General features: G+C 44.5%; 1 protein-coding gene across 3 annotated transcripts; it reads right to left on the reverse strand.

Annotated features, from left to right (window-relative positions):
- Nucleotides 1-478: 478 nt before the first annotated feature.
- On the reverse strand, nt 479-25,999 carry EIF4E2 (eukaryotic translation initiation factor 4E family member 2). Of its 3 annotated transcripts, XM_057746040.1 has the most exons (8): nt 25,870-25,917; nt 20,403-20,517; nt 19,315-19,449; nt 14,823-14,927; nt 13,534-13,686; nt 13,299-13,435; nt 6,451-6,529; nt 479-975 (listed from the first exon to the last, which is right to left on the reverse strand). In XM_057746040.1, exons 1-7 carry the CDS (start codon nt 25,887-25,889, stop codon nt 6,484-6,486), a joined length of 711 nt encoding a protein of 236 aa, XP_057602023.1. In that variant the 5' UTR covers nt 25,890-25,917; the 3' UTR covers nt 479-975; nt 6,451-6,483. The 3 variants fall into 3 exon arrangements, with proteins under 3 accessions (XP_057602023.1, XP_057602024.1, XP_057602022.1); XM_057746041.1 differs by lacking the exon at nt 6,451-6,529 and having other exon boundaries at nt 25,870-25,919; XM_057746039.1 differs by lacking the exons at nt 479-975; nt 6,451-6,529 and adding an exon at nt 11,291-11,557 and having other exon boundaries at nt 25,870-25,999.
- Nucleotides 26,000-26,940: the final 941 nt, after the last annotated feature.

Consider the following 26,940-nt stretch of genomic DNA (forward strand, 5'->3'; position numbering starts at 1 on the left):
GGTCACCTTTTCCTCAGATGTCTCAGTTTCAGGATCACAGGTTTCACCATATTAAGTGTTAATATCTGGCAACAACCAGCTTACGCTTGCCTTCCTCAATGAGGGCATGCGAGCACCCACAGAATCAGGCTGGACACACAGGTTCTGCTCAACTGGGAAAATGGTTTCAGAAATTGCCCTCAGCTCCAAATTCTGCACTTGGAACCTCTATTATAACCTAGCTCCTCATCAAACTGGATTCTGCTCCGGTTTAATTTATAAAGTTATACCTTCTAAGCCGCCTCAGTGAAACCAGTGTGGCCCACTGGATTAAATTTCTAAGTGCAGCAGTGCCTGAAAGGAAACAGTCCCACAGGAGGGAAGGCTGGAGGGCATAAGGCAGGAGACTATACAAAATCAGTAACATTTTCCGAACATGGTGGGCCTGGGGGACAGGGGGTGTGAAATAAACAAAATGTCCCAATAATTTAATGGCAAATCTAGAAGAGAGCATTTATAGCTATTCTGGGACTCTCCAACAAAAAGCTTTTCCTGCATGCACAAACATTCATAATACTGATCACTCTCAGTTGACAGCTCTAGCTTGTACACGTGGTCACGATGCCCTTCGTGCAGCAGAGGAGAGCACGACAGAGTGCCCGGGAGGCATCTCGACAGCACACAGCAAAACGAAAGGCTGAACTCCCCCCACAGAACCCCGTTAAAAAAAAAGTTTTTCTATTACAAAGTCACGTTTTCCGTTTTTTCCGCTTTATAAAGTCAGCGATGCTGGAGGGTGTCTAGCGGAATCCGTCCTCCAGGAATGAGTGCAAAAGGGGAGCACACGGCTCCGGGACGGCCCTTCAGTGAGCAGATGGAAGGGCCAGCCGGAGACCTCCCATCCATGTCGGACAACACACACATACAGAAAAGGATTATTGCCAGCTTGTGTACTTTCACAATGTAATTTTTGTATTTCGAAAGCTTGAATTGTCCCTGAAAGAAAAAATTGGAGAAAAGAGAATATTCAATACACAGGTCATCTCTAGGCAACACACACACACAGGGGGAAACCTGGCCTCGGCAGCTGCCAGGCCTTCCTGACACCCCAGGACCTTCCTTCCTTGCTCATCCAATGCCAGCGCAGCAGCCTGCCTCCCAAGTCCCTCCAAACAGTTGGACTCAACTGGTTGCAACGGCACAAGGTCAGAAACACCCAAATATATGTGAACAGGGGACTAAATATTAATGGGACACTGTGCAGCTTAAGGGAAAAAAAAAAAGGCAAAGAAGCTCTCTACTAACACAGAAAGATCTCCAAGAGAAATTGATATGTTAAGGTGCAGAACAGTGTGTGGACATGATATGCGACCTTCTGTGTAAGTGGGGGTGGAGGAAATAAGGCTTGTATTTGCCTCAAATAAGTCATACATAATAACACGCTGTTACCTGGGGCAGTGTGATGGCAGGGGAAGGGGACACTGTGGAACTGGGCAGATGGAGAAAGAGTGGGAGGGAAACCTCTTTCTCTCTTACCCACACACACAAACACATTTAAAAAAAAATTGAACCACAGATTGTATTACATATTCAAAAAATCAACCAACCAACCAAAAATCCCTTGGTTCAAAACTTATAGTTGTTTACAAAAGGATATTCCAGAAGTGAAATCTGGGTATCCTTCCCTGTAGAAACTGAACACGTGTGTGTGTGTGTGTGTGTGTGTGTGTGTGTGTGTGTGTGTGTGTGTGCGCGCGCGTGCGTGCATGTAACACATCATGTCTACTTAGTTGCCTTCTATTGGATGCAGACAGGTTTGGCCACCCACTAGTAACCTCTCCTATTCCAGCCTAGAAATCCAACAGCACCTTAGCAGTTCACATCGCCATTTTAATCCCAAAATCTCAGGGCTGGAAGGGGCTTTAAAGGTCACTGCATCTACTGCTCTAGCCCAGTGCTTCAGACTTAAATTTGTCTGAAATTCTGAGACAGAAATTCTCATTAACCTGATTTTGGAAAATTTTCTTCCATTTAATTTTTTTAAATTAATCAATTAATTGGCTATGTTGCATCTTCACTGCTGCATATGGGCTTTCTCTAGTTGCAGCGAGTGGGGGCTACTCTTCATTGTGGTGCGCGGGCTCCTCATTGCAGTGGCTTCTCTTTGTATTGGAGCATGGGCTCTAGGTGTGCGGGCTTCAGTAGTTGCGGCACATGGGCTGAATAGTGGTGGCTCACAGGCTCTAGAGCGCAGGCTCAGTAGTTGTGGCACACGGGCTTAGCTGCTCCGCAGCATGTGGGATCTTCCCAGACCAGGGATTGAACCCGTGTCCCCTGCATTGGCAGGTGGATTCTTAACCACTGCACCACCTGGGAAGTCCCTCTTTCATTTCATTTTAATGGAACATTCCAGAGGCTTTGGTTTTAACTGACCTGTCTTAAAATTGCTACAACTGATTGGGTAGCTGGCAATTGGTCCAGAGTGAATTAAAACTGATGAAAGAATATGCTCAGCACAGGCAAACAGCAGTTTCCATCCCGCTGCTGGCTAACAGATTCTCCTGCATGATGGCAGCAGGCTGACAGTAACTCATAGCTCTCACTGCAGAGAATAACTGCAGGCAAGTACACTGAGAAGGAAACTTGAGCTGGCATGGGGGAACTCTGGCTGAGAAGAAACTGATGTGATCTCAAAAGCCCACTGGTATGTTTGTAACTGACATGCATGACTACGCAGCTCAATGATCAATGCTACTGAGAATTTCAATGATTTCCATCTAAGGAGTTGAAGACTGACCACAAAGAGAAGTTAGTGGGGTAATTATCTTTTTAAAGGGTCTTTCAAAAGGGCAGACCCCACTGAGGTGCCACAAGTAGCTAGCAAAGAATAAGAATGCATCTGATTATAAAACAGACAAAAGCAGGCATAACTGAGGTGAGCTGTTTGAGTCCCCTTAGGGACGCTGTGCTGTGATAACGAGTCTGCACGACACAGGACACCTCTAAAAACTCAGAAGTGGTTAGGAAGGAAGGGTTTGCTCTGTTTCCTTCTTCCCCCTTGATGCCATCTCTATCCCTAAAGATCAACTGGATCACAGAAGTCAATCTGCAGGGAAACCAGCAAGGCAGGGGTGCAGGAAGGTAGAATCAGAGAATCTTCTGGTTATGGGAGAATTATATGTCTTATCTGGAGTAAGAGAGATGGCAGGCAAATACCTGGACTCAGCCCTTTCCTCTCTTTAGTGATGTAAAGAAGGGAATTTTCAGGATTAATCATCACTGTAAGCAGGTCATCTTATCTTTTGGAAGAACTCCAGTACTGTGCTGGGGTTGGGCCAGAAACAAATTCTCTCAGTGGCAGGTAAACTGAAGAGTTCTGTAACACTTTCCCATTCAGATACGTAATATTTATTCTAATTCTATTGTCATAGATCTCTTCATAGTCAGAAATCCTAAGAAGTCAGAATCATTCTAAAGTTTATTTGTAAAACAGAAATGGGGAGGAACAGAGTAACGGAGCCAGGAGAACCCGGCTGAGTTCTCCAGAGTCTGATATAAAGAGAAACAAAGAGCAATAAGGGTAGGCAACATTGCTCCTGACAATGACAGGCTGAAGCAGGCTGGTGGCTACTGGCGGCTCAGGTCCAGCCTTTCTAAAAAAAAAGGGGGGGGGGGCGGGAGGGTTGAGAAGAGCTTGGTGCCAAATTTAGTCTGAGGAATGTGTTCACCTCAAGCCAGCTGGGAACTAATCCTTGGTCACGTCCCTTACCCCAGGCTGCAGTGCACAGAGAGATTAGGAGACGGGGAAAGGGAGAAGGTAGACAGGAAGTGGCAGAGGCCACAAGCAACATTTTTTTTTTTTTTAAAGATGGGGCTCTGTTCTTTTAAAAGCAAACTAAAATTTAGACAATCTAGACTGAGCTCCGGAAAGCTAGACCCTCCAGGCACCCAGCAATGTGCAGACTATTGGGAAGGTTTTTTAGGTCTGGTTTTTACAATGGTTTTCAATGATATAACATTTTTACATCACAGTTTTCAGGGAAACATTCTCTGGCTACTCAGCTGTCCAGCCCATGCCAGCTCTGGATTCGTCCTCTCTCCCTCCCTGCATAGTAAATAAAACTGCAAACCTCCTAGGTTCACTAGGGCAAACTTCAATCTCTTACCTCCACCAAGTGACCAGAACTTCACTCCTCATCAAGAGAGACCACTGCTCTGTGCATGCCAGCCTAGACCTGCAGGGACCCAGAATCTCTCCCCCTTCCCCACCCACCTCCAGCAGCTAACTGGGACTTCTACTGAAGCCACGGTTAAAAGGGCAATGTTTATTTGTAATGGTAATAGAGGTCAAATGACATGGTCCTAAAATCTTAGCAGCCACATGTAATGGCACAAAATAGATAAATTGAGGGAAAATATTTGTGGTTCAAGAATTATTTAAATAGCAGTTTTTTAATTTCTTCATTGATCATGATCTACGTGGAAGGGAGAAAAGGGAAGGAGGACGAGAAGGCTAAAGTTTGGGGCCTCTAAAATGGCAGCTCAAACCACCACGTCACCACTTTCAAGGTTAAATCAATAAAGGTGAAACATGAATCCTTCTCAAGTCTGTTAAGACAATGAAGGGAGTCCGGCTTTTTCTTTCAGACTCTAATACTCCTCTCATTCTCCCAAACCTGTGCTTCAAGGAAAACACCTAACCCATGAACGCTTCCTTCAATCTGCCCTATAAAAAAGATATTGCAGGGGCGGGGTGGGGGGGAACAGGGACAAAGAGAGACTACAAAATTGCAATTATGCAAGTATACGGCTTTTCAAAGCAACTCAAAGATATTTTTCCTGGGGAATTTAGTGTTAGCTAAGGGGAGAGGGAATAATTTTAAGTTTTCTTCCATTCTATCGATTTCAATTTCATTTTAAAGCTGTTTTTTCTCCCACGGAACCTAAGATGCTGTTGAATTTTAAAGGTGCCACCACTTAATGTACTTTAAGAGGTAAACACTACCAATTAAACTATGACAAAAACCTTTCTTATTACATTCACTGTAAGCATCCCAATTTTAGGTATACCAAAAGCAAAAAAAAGGCAAAAAAAAAAAAAGGAATCTTAGAATTAAATATGGTGATGCTAGTAAAACAAATCCATTATAGCACCAGGTCTCTGGAAATTTAACTTATCGATTTATTTTGAATATCTGTTATTTTCCAGCCTACAAATCAATGTATCAATATTAGAGCTGACACAGGTTTTCTATCCTTCCTTTTATATACTAGCAATCATCTCAGAATTCTACACTGACTACACTTTACAGAGAAAACTCTTTAAATTGCAGTTTGAAAATCTAATGTTATCATCTAAAAACTGTATTTATAATAAAGGAACTAAACTATTTAAACAACAGATACGAGTGGCATGAGTGTATAGAATTCTGGGACTGTTTATTACTCAGACCCCTGGCCACCTGCTTCTGTCCCTCACAGCGTCATACCCTCTCTTTAGCCCATCTGAGGAATGTATGTCTCCTTTTCTTGAAAAAGCCTCACTTCCTTCCTGGGAGAGGGGAGTTCTGAAGCAGCTACTACAGCTGACATGTTCTTTTTCAATTTTAGAAATTCTCCATTTCTTAGGGATGGGTTTGGGGTGGGGGTGGGGGGCTGGGGAGGTGGGTGGGGATAGTTAATGTCCAGGAATGTGCTCTTGCACCAGGCAGATACTGTCCTTTTATCCATTCCTCTCATCCAGAATAAATTTACCCAAATCCTTCTGCTAAAGAGACAGACATGGACTTGGAACTCCCTTAACTTGAAATACAAATATTCTTAAAGTGAATGCTTCAATTGACCCAGCCTCCATATCCCAGGGCCACTCTCTGCCAGCAAGCATGTGATGTTCTAGCCACAATATCACCTGGAACTGTGCCTCCTGCACAGCCCTGACATCTATCCCCTGTCCACTTTAACCGCTGAAACTCGGAAGTTCCACCACTGTTTCCTCACAACAGACAAATACCACAAACAAACGAGACATACCTCACACCTAACCCATTCCGGGGCCTGTGGAACTGCCCTACTAGTCACAGGACATTGCCAGATGGCTTAAAAATGGCCACATCTGGGCAAAAGAGAAAGGATCTCTGGTCCATTTATAATCATGAGATTTCAGCATCCAGAGACGTGTAAGTTCATGGAACCTCATTTTCCAAATCAGAAAACAGAGGTGTAATGAGGCTCATCGACCTGCCCAGGGGTTCAGCAAGTAGACATGTGACCCAGGGAGGATGATAAGTCAGTGGCTTTGGACTCTGTTTTCCTCCGAGACAGTGGTATCAGTCAATGAGGAGCAGCTGGAGCAGCTCACTGCTGGCAGAGGCAAGCGTGGGGGCAAGTGGGGAGAGGGCACCCCCTCGGGAAGAGGGTCCTATGGCTGAGCGGTATGTAACAAGGTTACAGAAAAGATAGACAAGGCCCTACCCTGAGTGTGAGAGACAGAGGGGGAGCGTCCGATCAGCGGCCGCTGCTGTTCACCAGGCCATGAAACTCCTCCCAGGCCCTGGCAAACCAGAGACAAAAAACACAATAGTACATTCAGATCAAAGGCTTTTTAACAAAGAGAGAACAGACAAGATAACCCCATACCCCATTTCGGATACCCTCAAGGTCAAGTGGAGCCCACCGATACCTGGAAGCACAACAGTGAGGTTCCTCACCTAGACTTTCCTCTCAGCTTAGCAGGGTGGCTGGCACTCTTCAGGGGCCGCTGGCACCTCTCCTGGCTCCTGCTACTGGCAAAGTCTGGCCCTCACTCCTCCCTAGAGGACTTGCACATTCTTCTAGCCGCTCCCTCAACAAGTCTACCAGGGAGGCCAGTAAGGGCAGAGCTAAGCTCACCCACCCTGGGAGATACCTCCAATTCACTGAGGCGAAGGGCAGCAGTGCTTTCTGCCTTGGGGACGTGAGGACAGGTGGCAGAAACTATCTTTCTTCATCAGGCCTCACCCTGAGGGTAAAGGCAGGTACCTTACGATGTCCAAAGATGCAATGAGGAAATTACACCACTTTATCTGCTTTCATATTTCCAACCTTCTGACCTTCTAAACTCAGACCCCAAATTCATATCAGGTTCCATCTGTTTCTGATAACACCCAAATAACTATTATTTTAAAATTTAAATCGTATATGTCACAGCAGTTTGAAATATCCAAGGACCAATGCTCATCACAACTTTAATGCTTATTGACTTAATTTAGAAATTGGAGTTAAGGGATAAGAAATGTGACTGAGGGATAGAGTCTCTTGGAGTGATGCTCCACAAAGAACAGAGCTTTGGTAACTGTTGGCCAAAAACCAGGGGAAAGCTGGATTCCCCGTGTATCTGGAAGCCCTAACCCACCTCAAGTCTTCTGAGAGGAGCTGATGTCCTTCCTTTCTGCCTTAGGCATTTTTCAGCCACTCAGGGACAAAGTGTCAGGTAACTTCTCTGGGAATTATATATAAAACGGGTAATTTGGTGCCTTTAAATCTAAAATTCCTTATTGTCAATTATTCCATTCTTGGTTTAAAGGGATGAAATACCCAAGGTGACAACATATAGGGTTTAATATGTTAAATTATTAGCTCACTACAGGTTTAATACTATGGCCACTAAAATATACTTCATCAGCAGGTCTCCTACAGATAGCTTTCCTTTTTTTAAAATAGGAAGGGATTAAATACAGAGACCTGGCACTACAAATTCATTCTTCTGGGCAACATTCACATCAGTTTAATTAGAACTTCCCTCTTTTGAACAGCAGCATTTATACGTTAATGATGTCTCTCTCAGAATACGAGACTGATGGGCAGTTAATGGTTTCTTCACAGAATACTGCCAAAATACTGATACATATATGTTAACTGAATTTTGAAGGAAAATGTAAGAGCACCCAATAAGCATGCTAGTCTTTGTCAGTTCACAAACTCAATTCCCACAGAAAGACATCTGCTTCACAGCTCTTTCTGGAGAGATGGTAACACGATGAACTTTGAGAGTCCATGAGTGATGTCAGAAGGTCATTTCACTCTTCACTCCAAATGAAGATAAGGAGAAAGCAAAATCTGATGCTTGGGCAACAACCCAAGAAACCCCTCTCTTGTTCTAAAGGTGAGACTTAAATCCCATTTAAGCTATTTAGGTGTCAACAAGAAATTACATGGCTGTGTTGAAGCTTCACCTCACTTATTCTCATTTCCAGAAAGGCCTACGCTAGTCCAAACAAAGGTTCTCTGTGTCAAGAATCTACAGAAATATGGATTTCAGAGTTCCCCTCTAATCCAGTTTAGTATTAAACTGCCTTCCCATTTTCTTCAGCGGTATTCACATGTAAAACTTCAACATGAAGAATCTGGGCAAAGAAATTTCTTCACATGGATTTAGTGGAGATAAAACAGCTGATCATAGTTATTGGTACAATCGCTGGTTCTCACGGGCCAATGCCTGACTAAGAGGCAAATCAACCGCCTAAAACTAGGTGCAAATGTTCTAGCTATTTTCCATCTGGCATCCCAGGCATATTAGTAATACTGAAACTTGTTTCTTTTAAAGATAAAGAAAGAACAAGTTAAATGTTAAAACTGTCATATAAATTGAGTTTCTTAAAAAAAAAATTTTTTTTTTTAAATCACCCTAAGGTTAATATAGCCTATGGGGAATTCTAAACAGATTCAAATGACAGGATAACAATGAGTCCTTCAAAGACCACTTTTTACCAGCTCACTTACCAGAAAGCAAATTCTGAGAGCAGAGATCTCATTTCTGTGTAACTCTGTACTTGTCCCCACTCTGGCCTTCATACTCATGGATGAGCTTGGCCTCCTGCTAGTCTGGGCTTTACCTTGAACATCAGCATGGGGGAACATTTCACAAATGCAAAGCCCGGCCAGCAATTATGCTGGTATGACCCGGGGCCACCTGGCTATGACTTATCTAGCCATGGCAGGAGAACGGATGGTCATTCTTACCTACGGAGTTCAGTGTTTAACTGCAATGAAATCTAGACATGTGAAGTCCCCATGATTTGACCCATTTCTCCTCTAGAATAAGTGAATAAAGAGAAGTCACCTGCCCTCAGCTCTCTCTGCAGAGAGGCCTGGTCAGTCTTCCCAATACTGTGGTCCACCGAGTGCAGCTGGCCCTGTCTTCCCTCTCCCATTCCAGGCCAGCGGCACGACGGAACTCAACAGACTATTTCAAAAAGGAATTCCTCACAAAGGACACTGCTGCTTTCTACGGCTCTGTGCCCCAGGTCTTACCCTGATGGTCCCATGATCCTGGGTTGCAAGTCTGGCTGTGTTAGGAGGTTGTCCTCAAAATGGAGGATACAGTGGATCACTTGATGAATTCAAGGACCCAGATCTCTGAAACCTCAGCTACGATCGGCCTCATCAGAAAGAGCCACACATCTGAGCCAGTACTCAATCTGACCAGTTTCCTGTTTCTCAGTGGGACCCAGGCACCCTTGAGGGGCTGACTGCTGGCAATGAGCAAGGGTGTGAGGAGCAGGCAGCACCCCCCTGCAGCAAAGCAGCGCGTCAGGCCCTGTGCGCAGCAGCAGCAGCAGCAGCAGCAGCAGCAGCAGCGGCGGCGGCAGCTCACCGAGGAGCGCAGCCGGGAGAGGCCACAAGCAGCGTGATGAGGGGAAGGCTGGGAAAACCAGACAGCTGAAAAAGGACACCGGAGAACGGACTGAAACAGAGCAAGGTGGAGGTACGCTTGACTGAGAAACCTAAGCCACCCCTAAAAAAATTCCCCTCACCATTTCCAGGAGCCCTAATCTCCAGAGTACGTGGGGGAGAACAACTATTGGCTCTTTCTTCCTTCATTTCCCTTGAATTCTCAAGTCCAAGCAGCTGCTGTTCCTTGGCTCAAAGCCACACCTGTGGGAGAGCCACAAGGAGTAGAACAAAGCAGAACAGTTCCGGCTTCTGTTCAGATGTGGCAAAGATCAGAGGGGCCTCAAAGTCAGTTTGGTGCTTTCTGATCAACTCTTACTCTGGAAGGTGACATCAAGCTCATCCCCTGGACCAGTTACATTAGCTGGAATTAAGGTCAATACATGTAACATCACAGTGGAAGGCAAAAGGGAAAGAGCCACAGAAGGTAATTCTTTGACAAGTGCTGAAAACACAGAAATAGGCATTTCCATACATCAACAAAATCTCCATCTTCTAGGTACTTCAACCAGTTTGCAGTATGTAATAAAAAAAAGAAGCAACAACATGAACACCTCCAGAATGCTGAGCCCAGGGTGTTTGTCCCAATGTGTGTTCTGTGGGATCCCAGGCCGCGTGGAAACTGATGGTTAGTCAGGATGGTACAGCTCAGGGTGTTGCTGCCAAAATGGAACAGCACAGCCACTTTGGAAAACTCCACGTTATGCCCACAGCCACCTTCACAGATGCTATCAGGCAACCTGGCCTCGTGTGGGCAAAACTGGTTTATTTTTGGTTTTGGTGGTAGCTCCTAAGAAAACCTCAAGTAACATAAGGCTTGCTGAAATACTACATGCAGGTTAGGGTCCTGAAGGCCAAGCTGCAGCACATACACGCCAAGCCACAAAGCACGTGAGGGGCTGGTACGTGCTATGTATGGTCAGATGTCCTAAGGAGCAAATTCACACAGGACAAAGACATTTCCCCACCCCAGGTCCTGATGCACAACAACTCTGGGGACTGGCAGAAAGGGAAGGGCTAGAACCTTGAGACCTTGCAAGCAGGACAAGTTCAAAGAGGAAGATGATCTGGCTCTAAGGGGAGAGCAGAAGGGAGAAGGCTGGCAAAGAGCTTGTGGCTTGGGTGGCTTTGGCACAGTGAGAAAACCTCGATTTACACAAAGCAAGGAAGCTCTATACGTACAGCCACACACAGACGGAAGCAGGGCTTTACCTCCAAGCAAGAAATTTCTCTGAAGTAAGGCAAACGAAGTTAGCAAAGCAAAGGCCAAGGATCCCCCTTTCCAACCTTACGGACTTTCAAGCTGAATTCTAAATCAGAAATCACTCTGTTCTTGTCATCAGCATGACTAGACGGAAACTAAAATTCAAATACCAAAAAAATGGGGTCTCATTTTGAGAGCTAGATGTCACCTCATTATATCGGACCTCAGCAAAACTGGAACAAAACACCATGTAACGTTATACAATGGGCTTTTGGAAATGAGGCTGCATTCCCCGGATGGCCCTCCACAGAAAAGTCTGTGCCATTCTTTAATACGGTGACAGTCAGTCTGAAAAGCCACTTCTTTGATGCACCATAAAGAGCAAGAGCATGAGACAAGCTAGTTTAGCACCATTTATTAAGTGATCTCAGCTGTTGTTGTAGCTGCTGTGTGTCAGCCTGTTCTTAAAACATAAAATGCTCTTCCAATTCCTCTTGTCCAGGACAGAAGGATCTTCCAGGTAGCACGCCAACAGAACAAGAGACTCCGATGATGCCAGCTTCAATGATGGTGCCATCCAGAGAGGGAGAGGGTCATGGCACATTCAACCGCGGCTTCCAGAGGTTTTGAAAAAGGAGCCTTTGGGGGCCCAGTCTGCCTGGCATTCTAGTGGAAGTGCAAAAGGTTGGCACATTGGGAGAGAAAGAGAGGGAGATGCAAGGGAAAAGTAGCACCTAGGTATCAAGGAGGGTTTTCTGGTCCCAGTGGCTGCAGGACTGGAGTACTAGGCAGACCTCTGGATAAAGCAGCAAGCAGCAGACTAAGGCAATAAACCCAAAGGCTCTCCTAGACTCTAAGGACTGGTACATGTTTCTACAAAAGTCAGGAAGAACTGCTTCAGGGTATTAGAGAGGGAGAACAGTGGAGAGGGGAGAGTTGGAAAACACCTCTTTCCCTTTCCTATCCGGGTGAAAAGGTTGCTTTTGTGGGGGATCAGGGTGGGGGGGTGGGGATTTAGGAACCTTGAACACAAAAGTCCTAGAAAAGGTAGGTGTGGATCTCTCCAGCTCAGACTGAGCCTGGCTGGAGGGCAGAAACTACTTGTATTCCAGAACAAAGAATAGGAAAAATCTGCCTAGAGAAAAACAATGCTGACCCAGGACTGCAGAGGCAAGCAGTCATGGCCACGGCTGTCTAATAACTATCGGGGGCTGTGAGGAGCCACACCCAGCCGCGTGACACAGACCACCTTCTACAGCAGCTTTCCCAGTTAAAAACTGGCGCTTAGCTAGTTTAAGCCAGTTCCACCCACAACATGATCTGTAAATGGAGGGGAAAAGATTCCCCAGTGGTCTGCCTGCTGAACACCACTGCTGGGCTCATTACTAGTAATGTTTTTAATACGCATGAGGACGACGTTATTACTAATGATGATGATGAGAGCACTCATAACACTTGGCCCTGTAAGGGCATTCTCCTTCTGAGGACCGTCAGTTACAAAGATTAAATTAGCCTCACAACAACCCTGTTAGGTAAAGTGTTATTTTCCCCCATATTATCAATGGGGAAACTGAAGCAGAGTGGCAGAAACTTTTCAAAGGCACACACTGATATTAGAGTCAAAGGAGAGAACTAAACCTACAAGCCCTGACTCCTAGTTGACTCACTCTCCCTCTAGTTGCGAGAAAAGGCTAACAGCCACTCCCCACAACGTCTTCATAATAACCTGCATTTATTTATGACATGGAATCACTGAAGGAGCAACCCTAGCCAGTGATTCTCATCTGTGGATGTCCAGCTCCACATCCCCGAGTCTTAGGGAGATTGCAAAGCTTATTTCTCCTTTGGCATTCATGCTCCCCTTAGATTCTACTCTCACAAACACAGTATTCTGCTTCCTCTACAACTTCAGCTCCAGACACAAGGAAATGGAGTCATCATTCCTGATAAGAAGTCAATTTCCCAGGACAAAGAAAACAGACGGAAGCTAACAGGTTAAAAAGACATGCAGAAGTGGAGTGAGGGGCAGACAGGGAGGAGGGCCTTACTGTTGAGTAAAATTATTTTAAAAAACAGCAAGAAAAAGAAGAGCACTTTGTCTTTCACTTTAAGACAGTGGTTAGTGGAGGAAAGGCAAGACAGCCTATGCAAATAAAGCAAAGCCCAGGCAACGGGACTGGGATTCTGCAGAACGGTGCGCTCATACGAAGCGCCCCACCGTGTAGGTGGACAGGGAACCTCGCCAGCACAGAACTGCTACAAGTGGCCAGAAGCACTAAGGGAAGACTGGTCTATCCCTTCTCCTTAAGTCAGTCTCCTGTACGACCATATTCCTCTGGGCCCAACTAAGGACCTACTTTTGCTAAATTTAGGGACACACCCCCCACCAAGCCCCCACAACACGTACTTGATGCTGTCGGTGTGGGTTTTGTATTCCATAATGGTGTTGGGAGGTAGGTTAAGCACTCGCCGAAGCGTATCCCGGATTCGGGCTGTGGTGGCTTGGTCGCTAGCAGTCTTATTCCATATGGAAATAATGTCCTCCTACAGGAGGAACGACAGAAGGAATCATCTAAGCAAACTGGAGGCAGTGAGAAGAGTAAAGGAAACGTGAAAGCAGACCCGCCCACGGGGTGGCTTACCTGAAACCGGACAGAGACTACAGCCCCACAGATCTCCTCCCCAACCATGAATTGCTCCCCCAACATGGCCAGGATGAGATTCTCCCAGCAACGGGATGCCAAGCCCTTCCGCAGCCGAATAATCCACTTGCCACCATTTTTATTTGCATCATCCTGTGAAAAAAGAAAAAGCATTAAAGTTAAAATATGGTTTCACAGCTCTTTTTCTTTTGCATTAGGGCCAAGGATCCCTTGATCACTAAGAAGTCTTGCCACTTTCAAATTATTCAACTTTATAGGAAAAAATGGTGGTAGGACTATGGAGAGAAGAAACGAGAAAAAAGAAAAACAAAGTGTGGATCCTTGGGACAAGCCATTAGCAAAAAATGGCCAAACAGACCATTTAAAAATAATTCTCCTGGGCTTTCCTGGTGGTACAGTGGTTAAGAATCTGCCTGCCAACGCAGGGGACATGGAGCCTTGGTCCAGGAAGATCCCACGTGCCGTGGAGCAACTAAGCCTGTGCGCCACAACTACTGAGCCTGCACTCTAGAACCCATGAGCCACAGCTACTGAAGCCCTTGCATCTAGAGCCCTGCTCTGCAACAAGAGAAGCCACTGCAATAAGAAGCCTAAGCACTGCAATGAAGAGTAGCCCCCCACTCTCTGCAACTACAGAAAGCCCACGTGCAGCAACGAAGACGCGATGCAGCCAATAAATAAAAAATAAATAGATAAATTAAAAAATAATAATAATCCTCTTTTGGGAATTCCCTGGTGGTCTAGTGGTTAGGGCCCAACTTTCACTGCCAGGACCTGGGTTTGGTTTCTGGCTGGGGAACTAAGATCCCGCAAGCCATGGCGTGGCCAAAAATAATAATAATAAAATCCTCTTTTTTCAGAACTACACCAAAATGAAAACCAGTTCTATGGGAAGAGTAATTAAATGGAATCAGTGCCTTTTCCTAGAGGTCTCATTTCCAAAGATGGACCAAATAGTGATGTAGCTTTCAGAGAAGACTTTAAAATACTTTAAAAAAACTTTTTTAAATTTATGTTTTGGCTGCACTGCAAGGCATTCAGGATCTTAGTTTCTCAACCAGGTATCGAACCTGTGCCCCCTGCAGTGGAAGGGCAGAGTCTTAACTACTGGACTGACAGAGAAGTCCCGAGAAGACTGTAAAATACGTTTTGCCTTAATGTGGCTTTGGGAAAACAAACAAATAAACAAACACATAAAAAACCCACAACCCAAATCAAACAAACAAAAAACTTGCTCAGAAAAGCAGTCTGAGGCTTTCAGTTCTCACCTCCCACATGGGTTTAATTCCCTCTTTGAAGAGATGGAAGTCACTGTGGCCTGTCAGGTCCCCGGGACGTACCATGTGGCTATAAAACCTCCAGAACTGCTCCACCTGCAGAGAGAAGATAGCAGAGTGAAAAGATGTTTCTTATTCTTCTTTGAATGAATGTGAGATTTATTTAAGAGAAGAGCATAAACACGGAAGACACTCTGCTTGAGGCTCTACTTTTTGAAGGATAGGTTTTCACTCAGGGGATTGTATGGGAAGGAAGGCATGTTAGAGGGAAGCACACTGTATATTTTGATAAAAGAATAACGTAATATTGTTGATACAAGAATAAACTCTAGGTGAGAAATGCCAGCCTCAGCTAGGAGCCTTAGTTGCTGAATGTCAGCACATACCCTCCTGCGGAAGTCGCAGGATAATCATCACAGTGTAAGAGGACCTTGTTTTACACATAAAAACTTGAGGCAGATTAAGTGCCACATAACCTCAGCCTGAATGTATTTCTTTAGAACAAATCACTTAAAAAAAAAAAAAGTATTATTAACTGTGTGAGTTAACTAGTCATTGTGCTGTACATTACATGCCCATAACTTAATTACAGCTGCAAATTTGATCACTTCTTGATCAAAGATGCTTATTACTATCAAATATAGCATTAGCTACAATGAAATACATTTTATTTGTTTAGCTACTGAGCATTAAGTGACAAATCAACCACATATACTACTCCATACCATGGTGCCCTTGCTAAGGCCAGGATAGTCCAAAAACCAAGCTGGACTTAATCTCTCTCACTTAGGGTTTAAGTCCCTTTTCTTAGCTAGAAAATATCTCTTTCCTCCTCCTTCACAGTCCTGTTAGAAACATATTTCTCTATCAAATGTATGCTTATTTATATTCATCATGCTATTTCTGTGTCTCTTACTAGTGATTCGATGGGAGAGACTACTTTCCTATTCCTCTGCAATTCACAGAGAACACACACAAAGTACTGGCCAGTGAAGTGCACACGTTAGGAGGAAAAAGAAAATATGGAACAGTCTGAAGAAACAGGTGGTATTTGCCAGCACACTGCTGAGAAGCTCTAAATAAACATGAAGCAAGATTCCATAATGTGCAGCTGAACATGGGTACCAAGCAGAGAGAGATTCAGGTCATACTCCCAGATCTGGGTAGCAACTGAGAAACAGACCTTAGAATCTGTGAAATGGCTGTGCTTTCCATTCCTGTAGAGAACATGGGAAACGTCTTATGTTACAAAGAAATTAGGAATGAACGCCATCTGTAGGACTTCAATGCAGTGATTCATCTCAGCCATTGCCATGCTTAATTACACCCAGTGACTTGGGACAGTGCGTGGTCATACGCATACAATGGGCAATAATCCTTTCCCACCCTAACACAGCACAAAGAGAGGACGTACGCCTACTAGAAACTGTGGCTCATTGCAAATCAGGACTTGAGGGGAGCGGTGGGGACAAAGTACACCAACCACCCCCAATCCTCCACTTGAGCACTGCTTTATTACCCGTTTGGTCTCCACCAATCTTAGAGCCATCCAATACAATCTTATAGCCAGAATCCTATACCCAAACCACAAGAGAGATGAGATAATAAGCAGGTCAAGAAATAGTATTAAACATTTATTTTTCTTCCTTCTTTTAAGGGAATTTCATTTTTGAAACTTCCAGCTGAAACCAAAATATAAACGTTTAGATTCAGAATATGAAATGCAGCAAAGACCCCAGAAATCATCTCAACTACGTTCTTCATTCTATAATTGAGAAGATGCTTTCTGAATTTGCCTTAGCCCACAAAGTCAAGCAGCAGAATAGATGAGATTTATGATCCCCAAGTCCAATGCTCTTTCCACTTCAAGACACGGCCTTCTCAGTCACCTTAACGTCAAGAACTTCTAAATGTTGTCAAATACTAGGACTGAGGACCAATGGGAAATACTGCTTTGACATCACTGGTTTCACAATGTAATTATTTCTTTTGTGAGGAATTTAATATTGTGAGACATTTCCCAATGCCTTGAATTATAAGACACTGGTGAGTATAAAGAATCATTAACCCAAGATGATGCTAATGATGGACTGTTCAACTCAGCATATATGCCCAAACAAAAAACCAAAACCCTCCTCACACAAGTGGGTAAATTCATATACGCTTTTCTTAAGAGGGAAAGAAAAATGCTAGAAATAGTTATAATGATGCTAAAATAACTGCACAAATTCCTGAAGGAAAACTTACTCCCCAGTTCAGTTTCTTCTCTGATCCTCTGAGCACTTAACCGTTGTTCATAACATAATGGCTACCATTTTACCTGTAATGTCTAGCAAGCAATCAAAATTTTTGTGGATTCAGGAGTGCTGGGACTACATGGATATTTTTAAGTTTAATTCTATTGTTCTGTCTAAGAATTCCTTTCTTCTTATCACATGTTCAAATTCTTTAAATTCAATCTTAAACCCATTTCCTCCCAAACAGGCTTTCTCCAAGCTGAAATTAATTCCTTTCCTCTGAACTCCAAGAGCACTCTAGCCATGCCCTCCTTACAGCACTTCCCACTGCCTCCCTGTATTGGAGATTCCTGGGCATGTTTTATTTCCCTGAGGGCAAAGTCTTTTTTATTCATTTTAGAACCCTAATAGTGCCTTGAATTCATTCAATAAACATTTCCTGAACCAAATGTGTACCAGTGCACAAGCTATTTTTAATAATTCAAAAAAGCCTAAATTTACTAGTGAAAAGAGAGCACAGGCCAACTAAAACAAGATCTTTGCTTTTGGCTGAAATTATATCAACTCAGCACAGTAATCAAATGATCTGATTATCAGTTATATATGTGTATCTGATTAACGATAAACAGATACATAAATATAGCTTGTCTAGTAAACAAAAGTTTTTAAAAACTGGAGCCTCTTGGTATGCATTTTGATATGTGGAAGAGCAAAAGAATCTAGGCTTTGGAAGGTGGTTTTTACAGTCCACACAACCTGAGTTTCAATACTGGTTCCTCCACTTAAGTAAATTATAGCTGACGTGAGACTTCAGATCAGATACTTAAGCCAAGCCTCATTTCTCTCATTTGTAAAATACAGATAACATCACTGACCTCACAGGGCCGTCATCACGACTGAAGGAAATTATACAAAGTGCCTATTACTGTGTCCTTCCTCTTTACTGATTTATTGTAAAATTTACTTTCTATTATAGTTTCCTTTTCCAGTGTCCTATCTATCTATCTGTCTATCTATCCATCCATCCATCTGGCTGTACTGGGCCTTCGTTGTGGCATGTGGGCTCTTAGTTGAGGCATGCACGCAGGATCTAGTTCCCGGACCAGGGATCAAACCCGGGTCCCCGGCATTGGGAGAGTGGAGTCTTAACCACTGGAGCACCAGAGGAGTCCCTGCATTTTATTCCTGATGCATCTGTGGAGAGAGATGCACTGCACATCCTTCTACTTTGCCACCATCTTGCCTCCTCTGGTTCCATCATTATAAACAGGACGAATACCTCAATAATTTCAAGAAAATAACAAATCTTGCATTTGGCTCTGCCCAGAGATCAACTATGCTGCATATACAAAATATATAATAATTGGGACTTCCCTAGTGGCGCAGTGGTTAAGAATCCACCTGCCAATGCAGGGGACATGGGTTTGATCCCTGGGCTGGGAAGATCCCACATGCCTCGGAGCAACTAAGCCCGTGTGCCACAACTACTAAAGCCCACATGCCTAGAGCCTGTGCTCTGCAACAATAGAAGCCACCGCAATGAGAAGCCCGTGCACTGCAAAGAGTAGCCCCTGCTCTCCACAACTAGAGAAAGCCCGCGTGCAGCAATGAAGGTTCCAGGGCAGCCAAAAAATTAATTAATTAAAAAAAATATATATATATATATAAAATAATATTCACTGAACAAGACTGGTTTTAGTTGCAGACAGCTTCTCAGGGTTCACAGCTCTAGCTACCTGTGAGAGAAATGAGAGAGAGCATGGGCTCTACAAAAAAGAGACTTCCTTTTCTTTCTGAACACAGAAAAAAGATGCTACTTTATGCATAATCACTACCATATCTGGAACCCTAATGGGAGGTTATTAAATACAAAAACTTTCTAATTTTATTCTCAATTTTATTGTCAAGCTTCATGAGAACAGATACCACGTATGATAAAATTTTGTATCCCCCATGACACTGCGCACAGTGTCAATAAACACCTACTTAAACAAACCTGTATTTCTGTATTGTCCCCTACTGATCAATTCCACAATTCACATACTTGTTGATACCAACATATGTTACCTACACATGTGTAATGAGAAAGCGAAGAATGAGCCAATTTGACTTCAGAGACGCAGGTCAGTCAACTAAGGAAATCAGACTCCTAAGCAGGTTACCAAGAGGGTAAATAAACACAAAAATGTAAATACAGGCATGACTATACTACCAAGGCTCACTACATGAAACCACCCAGTACTCACAGAGGCAAAGGTGCCAATCTGTTTGATATTCTGTTCATAGCTCTGTGAGCTGGTGGGACGGCCGGGGGTTCTCCTGGAGTACCAGAAGGTGTAGTTATACTGCAGGGGGTGTTCTGCCGGCCCAGGGACAACAGCCTGTGAATTAAAGAAGGTGTGTTAATCTGGGCATTTTTCTCACGCTCTGAGACTGAGAAAACATTTTACAGTGTCACCCCTTAGCACCTCCACAATTAAAAAGCATACATCCTCAATTACTTGCAATGGGCTCAAGATTCTGCTTACACAGTAATAAGTGGTTAACTGACACTAAGTTCCTGTAACATTTTCTTTGTTCTTAATGCTTTCATAACTTTCTATTTCCTACCATAGGTGTTTATGTTTGTATCTTATCTCAACATACTCCCAGGCCAAGTCTGCCTCCTCTCTGACACCCTATCACTTACTGGCTAGTGATGTTGGGCAAGTTGCTTAACCAATTTGTGCCTCAACTGCTTATCTGCAAAATGGGGAAAATAATAATAACCACCTCACGGGGCTGCTGAGAGGATCAAATTAGTTGACAGATGTACAGTGCTTAGCACTGTGCCTGCCACACACTAAGTACTCAATAAATGACAGCTACTAGTATTACTGGTACTGTTAAATGTAAGCTCCTTGATCCAGTCTCATTCACCTTTGTGTCCTCTTAGCACCTAAAACACCTGCATTTGGAAGGTACTTAATATTGTGGGATCAATCAGCTCAGACTATTACTAACTAAAGAGTCGAAAATTCTAAGTGACGTGCAGGGTTTGAAATACTGAACAGCAGCTTCTGAAGCAACTAACATCCTTGTTAAACTCCAGAGTTACTCTCCCCTACCTCAGGCTAGGAGAATGTTGGAAAGTGAGGAAGCGTCTCAAGATCCTGCGGCAAGGGAAAAGTTCTAAGTCCCAAAATGAACTCCATTGATTCAACAATCTTTTCTGAGAACAAACTTAGATATAACAAAGCAGGATGCCATCAAGTTAATCTTGCACCTTCCAGATTTCACAAGATAACCAAGTCTCAAGTCCAAAGGCAACTCACCTATGCGGCACAAAACTCACCTTTCTCTTGCTGCTGCTCTGACTCTTGTCTCGTTCCGTTTTTTCCTTCTCACCATCTTTCTGTGTGCTGTTTTCTTCATTCTGATCATGGTCCCCACTGTCATCATCTTTCAATCTAAATGGGAAGGCAAAACAACGTTATCCCATGATTGAGCTGATTCCTGTTTATCTAACAAAGCCACCAGGTCAAATGAACTACTATGTAATCAACCTGAAGTCATTCAAGATACAGGTGATGAGGTGCACATGAGGTGAGAGAGGGCAAAGGAATGCAGAAAGGCAATTAGGAGGATTTAAACAAAAATGAAAATGCCCATCAGCTAACTTGTGAATTTCAGAAAGCACCATATTTTAATTTTCTAAAAGGCTGCGCAAAGAAGCAAGAGGTAAACAGTGTAAGGGACTGTTTTCTTTGCCAAAAATAGTCAATAATGAGAAGAATTTCTGGATTAAATGACTGCTTTGGCATTTCAAATGAACTTAAAAAACTTACTTTTCTTTCTTGCCACTTCTAACCATCTTTCCTACCCTCTCTGCTGCTACTGCTTTAGTTTAGGCCCTCTTCTCCTGTCATCTCAATTACACTGCCACCAGCATGATCTTCCTAAATGTAAATCTAATCATTTAACTTCCATGCTTAAAACTCCCAACTGTCCCTTTCCCTTTGATGCCCACCATGCAGGATAAAGTACAACGAAATGTAAGATCCTCTAGAATCTGACTCCTGTCAACTGGCATCCTCTTTCCCTCCCCCCACCTCCCAAAGCAACCTATATTCCCACATCTGTGCTGTCTGCAACTACCACCCCTCAGCCTAAGGCCACCACTCCTCTCACAACTGTTTTTTCCTACTAGTTAGAGGGGGCCCTTAGAACAGTGTCTTATTAATCATTCTATCTTCAGCATCTAGGACAAGAAGATGCAGCCCTAACATGCAGCACAAGAAGATGCTGAATCAATGTTAAAGGAGAAGGAAAAGAAATGAAAGAAGGTAAGATTGTCTTCTTGCCTTGTAAGTACAGTCAAATGTACTTTAGTTGCCACGCTTTTAGGAGCAGTGAAACCACCCTAAGTGTTGTATACTGGTTTGCTATGATTTCAAATTTACTTATTTATGACTTAAATGAAGATATTTTAATTCACCTGTTTATGACAAAGACAAAAAAAAAGTTTTTTTTAGAAGTAAAGCTGTTTTGATATAACAATGAAGTGTGTCAGGATGTCACCTCATCTGTTGTTGATAAGCACTAGTAGCTCAGTTGCTAAGTGACACTTGCTGGGGTCTTATCGATAAAAACAAATAAAGAAGAAACTACTGTGAGAGGACATTTAGACTATAAAGACTGAGAGCTGTGTGAGGAATATCCAAGAGTTTCCATCAGGACAAAGCTACCCTTTGCTGATCTTGGTCTCTGAAGGTCTCAAGCCACTGGCTCCTGCAGTGGCCAAGGTGACTCACTCTTTGGTCGGCAGTGGTGTTAAACCCTGCAGCAATCTCAGGAAGAGAAGGGACATAAGCGCCTGCTGTGGTAAAGGTGACTCCTTTAGCAGTGTTGACAAACTGTGTAGCGGCCCCACAAAAATCAGTCTGCCCATCAACACCAGTGCTGTGGTTTCCTAGCAATGTGCTCTAGCATCAAGTGATTTTTATTTTTGAGCTGTTAGCTGGACTTCAGCTATTGGTTGGCAAAGCCATCTCATCCAGTACCAATTCACATAAAGGTACAGTTGAACTAAATTTGGACTTTATTCCTTTCATCTCCCCTTGCATGGAACAAGTGTGTGATTAATCTACCATTGGTTTGGAGTATGTTACTTCTTTATTAGCTTAATAAGAGACATCTGCATGCTACTGGCTTATGAAATTATTGTAATTCCCACAGTGAATCTGTGTTAAACTATTGGCAGAGAAAATCTGTCTCTGAGCATAATTTGCCACCCCCCAAAACAAAATACTAAGGCTTTCAGTGAACCTAAAGTTCACTGGATCTAGACAAAAAGATAAATGGAAGGTGAATTCACAAAGATAGTAAGAACGCTGTTTAGTCTAGAGCAGGGCCATTAACTTACAGATCTTCCTTGAAATCACTTTTCCTGTCCTATCCAGTCAAATGGGATTTGGCAATTCTCAGGAAAGGTACTAGAAGCGGTCAATCTGTAACTCAGATACAGGAATACCTCAGAGATATTGTGGGTTTGGTTTCATATCACCACAATAAAACAGATATCACAATAAATTGAGTCATGCAAATTTTTTGGTTTCTTGGTGCATATAAAAGCTGTTTACACTATACTATAGTCTAGTTAAGAGGGCAATAGCATGATGTCTTTAAAAAGTATGAATCTTAATTAAAAAATACTTTATTGCTAAAAAATGCTAACCATCATCTGATTACACAGGGTTGAAATAAACCTTCAATTTGTTTAAAAAAAAAACCCCAATATCTGCAAAGCACAATAAAACAAGAGGTATGCCTGCATTAACTTATACAGATACAGAAACATGCTGCAAAGTATTTTGCACTGTTGTTTGTTATTTGTTTGTTTTGCCCATGAATCCCCAGTGTCTACCACATAAAAAGCATTCGAATGTTAGAATGGATGAGCTGGGCATGTGTCTGCCCACTTCACAGCCCTAGCTGTAGGATATACTTCCAAGGTCATGTGACCATCCCCAGCCCCACCCCTGCCAAGACACGACTATGAAGGGCACCGGACCAAAGGGTGGCCCAGCCTGGCCAATAAGCTATGCCTCTGGACCTGGCTTAAAATTATGAGCAGATTCTTCCCTCAGTTTTTATTCCAGGAGATGAAAGGTCATACAGATTCAGGAACTAGGACAGTCCTGTGAGTCTCACACAAGAAAAGACATGATGGAACAAAGACAGTAACCAAAAGCAGAGAAGAGCAGTAGGGGCAAAGGGAACAGAGCAGATGAGCAGAGAGTGGAGAGAAGAATGGTTTTGTTTGTGATGCTGCCATCTCTTTGGCTTGGTTCACCCTCCCTGAACTCCTGGGAGACCTAATGGTGCTTATAATACCCCTTCCCCTTTATTAAACTTGACTTGGTCCGGTTTCCTTTTCAAGAGGAGCCTGTCTAGCATGCAAGTCCCACAACACTTACAAGCATACTGTGTGTATCAGATACTATGGAGTACCTGACACACAGTCGGGCCTCAGCAAGGTACAACAAACTCCTTTCCCTCTAGTGGTATCAACCTACTTGCAGTTCCTGACCCCACCCCTCTGTTGTGCTCATCTCCCAGTCTCTCCTTAGACAGCTCCTCTTGCCCTACCTAACTTGTCCTTCCAGACTCAAACTAAGGTCCACGTTTTCTTGAAAATCTTTCCTGATCTCTCTCTAGGCTGAGTTGGGATTCCCTCTTCTGAACATCCCCATATAAATGTTTGTACCTCCCCCAGCTATACTGTCATGGCCAGTTTTTTGTCTCCTGATTATGAACATTTCATGAGGTTTTTTTTTTAATTGCTTAGGCCCAAGACAGCTCCCAATTCTCTCCTTTAGGGCATACCCCAGGGCCTCAAACCATCTCTCTCTTCTCAGTTCTCAACTCCCCACTATATCGTTTGGGGTCCTTTCCCTTCAATCTTGGTTAAAGAGGGGCACAATCACCCCAGCATCTCACATTTTGCTAGCCCCAAGTGAAGCACATAAGTTCTTTTCTTTTTAGTGCTTTTGCTGCTAACCACTACTAGGGAACACAAAAATAACAAAAATAATTATGCCAGAGAAGAAACAATGCTACTGTGATCCCTGGGACACCATCTCCCAACTCCCTTCTAAAATAGTAAATGGAAATCCTAATGGACCTTCATCTTATGCTGTCATTTTTTGAGGGTGGAGCTAAGTAACCACTCTGTTCTCTGAGCCTATACTTAAGGCAAGTCATTTGCATCCTGTCTTCCACAGGCTACTCTTAGCCTGAAGCTGGATTTGAGCAGATACAATCCAGATGGAAAAATCAGTGCTCAACAGACTCAGGCAGGCAATTAGCATTTGCAGCTGTCCAGGCTGGGTGGCACCTAATCAGCTTACCAAGCTTCTGCCCAGGTATGTCCTCATACTCTGACTAGACGATTCACTGCAGGTAGGAATTTGGTCTAATTCATCTTTAGATGTCCAACAGTGGCAGAAAACAAACATATTTAATGAATGGATTTCTAAAATCAAAGCAATACAAGGCAGAATTGGATGAATGCCAAATAAGTGGTTAAGAATGGGCCAAAGCTAAGAAAGAAAGAATAAAGACAAAAGTAAATATGGCATCTACATTTGAAAACCAAGCTCAACTCTGCAGGGACTATAGTATAGTGAAAGCATCTTGGCTTTTACATCTGAACAGGATCAATGGCAATGGTAGCTAATGACTTGTTGGGGGGGGCGGGGGGGAGAATTAGTTTACATCTACAGAAGTCCACACAAAAAAGGAGACTAGAGCGCCTCTTTAATTTAAGCCCAACAGACTAGACTACAGTACTCAACTCCAGGCACCAGACTTTTAGGACTCTGGCAAACTGGAACATGTCCATAGGAGCCACATGGCAAAAGCTGCAAAGATCAAATATGCAGCAGTAGTCTAAAAAAACTGCACACTTTTTTGCATGAGACTGGAAACCTAAGTCTTCGGAAAAGAAGACAGACTTACTGGACTACTGGAAGAAAGCCAAGAACGTAATCTACCTCCAGATGCAATCGTCGGAGGGAAATATGCAAAAGCATCCTGCACCTCCGAATTGTTTGATGCTGGAACTAGGAATCAAACGACAGACAGGGCACATACATAACTGCAGGAGGAGACAACAACAAGTATACCCGTTGGACAAGAAACTGAGCAGCTCCTAGAGAGTGTGTTGGAAGAAGGGAAAAGGAGGGAGAGGAGAAAGGAGTAGGAAGGAGTCTCAGAAAGATGATGAGAATTCCGTAACTAAGCAGCCACTGCGCTGAGCGCAGCAGCCACATTACCTCATTGCATTTTCGCAACTCTACGACACGGGCTCTGGTACCGTCCCCACCTCAGAAAACTGAGACTCAGGAGAGGTGACCTGCCTAGGCCAGAGGGAGTGTGTGAGAAAAGCTGGATTCAGAAGCAGGGCTGCCAAGCTGCGGAAACACCCAAACCGCCGAGGTCTCCGCCCCTCCACGCCGTTGGCAACCCGCACCCGCCGGGCGGGGCGTCCGAAAATCTCCTTCCGGGCGGCACGGCCACCTCCTCCTGCCCGGATCCCGCGCTTCGCTCAGGGTCCCTACGACCCTGGGGTCCGTGAGACCCCTGCATTCCTCCTCCCCACCCCCTCCTCCCCGCCGGCCGCCCAGGCCCGGCCGGCCCGCAGCCCGAGCCAGCGAGGAAGTCCGGTGCCGCAGTTTGCGCTGCCGGCGATACCGGCGGGGGCGGGCGGGGGAACGGTTGGGGGAAGGGGCCCCGGGGGGCGGCCACGCGCCACTCACGCGTCGAACTTGTTGTTCATCCTCTCGCCGCCGCCGTTGCCACTGCCTCACGGAGTGACTTCCGCTCCGTCAGGTCCCTCCACCTAAGGGTCCGGCCACTTCCGGTTGCACGGGGCGCAGCGGAACATCGTTCGCGCTGGCAGGGTCGGGGGCGGGTGTTCTGGGGCGCCGTCTTCGGGCGGCTGCGCCGGGGTAGTCGGATTCGGCGGCTAGGGGGCCTGCGGCTCTCCTTTCTGTTCTCGTTCCAGTCCGTGTCCTGCCTGCCGCCCGCCCGCCTGCCCTGCCCAGGGGAGCGCGTGCTGACCCCCTCCCGCGGCGGGCTCACGAGAAGGGCAGCTCCGAGTAGCTGACGGCGCAGGCTCTGGACTCACGGCTTGGTACAAATCCAGACTCCACCCGCAGTGGGGCTGCACGATCCTGGACTCTCCTAACCTCCCTGAGGCTCATCTTTGGTACTGGCCATACTATATCATAGTACCCGCCTCTTCAGGTTGCCGTGTGGATTGAACAGGATAATCAGTGTCAGGCGCCAGACACAGTAACCCTCAATACGTGGTAGCTATTGTTCATCTTTGCTTACTTGTGCCGGGAGCTACAGAGCTAATCTCCGCCTTCTGAGGAGATTAGTTGAGTCAGAGAGGTTGAGACTCAACTCCAAGTGACTAAGCTGGTAAGAGGTTTACGGGAACCGGAGATGGTCCCACCATCATCAAATTGCTTGCCGTTCCGAATACACAGCGGCGCGTGGGTACACACACACACACACACACACACACGCACACACACACACACTGGAGTAAATGAAGTGAACGTGCTGGTGATTGATCCCCAAAGCCAGCAACCCTGTACTTGGGGGAGGCCCTTACCACCACCCCCCCAACGATGTCCCATTGTCAGGTCTTTGTGTGACACTTCAACATTTTTTAATCACCTTCACCCGCACCTTCGATCCCGTGATGAGGGTAGATAGGAACTGGTACCTGTGCCCATATTTACAGATGAGGAAACAGGCTCAGGGAGCACAAATGACTTGCCCAAGTGGTCTTGTCACCAACAGAACTCAGGCCCCAG

Source organism: Hippopotamus amphibius, chromosome 8 (genome assembly GCF_030028045.1).
Source record: "Hippopotamus amphibius kiboko isolate mHipAmp2 chromosome 8, mHipAmp2.hap2, whole genome shotgun sequence".
In the NCBI taxonomy this organism is placed as follows: Eukaryota; Metazoa; Chordata; class Mammalia; order Artiodactyla; family Hippopotamidae; genus Hippopotamus; species Hippopotamus amphibius.

What these genes read in the sequence shown, in the direction of transcription:
- EIF4E2 (XM_057746039.1), bottom strand. Translation starts at nt 25,889, where the DNA reads ATGAACAACAAGTTCGACGC. An exon ending in AGAGCAGCAGCAAGAGAAAG is followed by an intron (nt 19,450 to 20,402) that starts GTGAGTTTTGTG and finishes TTTAATTCACAG; the next exon opens with GCTGTTGTCCCTGGGCCGGC. An exon ending in AGATTGGCACCTTTGCCTCT is followed by an intron (nt 14,928 to 19,314) that starts GTGAGTACTGGG and finishes TTCTCTCTGCAG; the next exon opens with GTGGAGCAGTTCTGGAGGTT.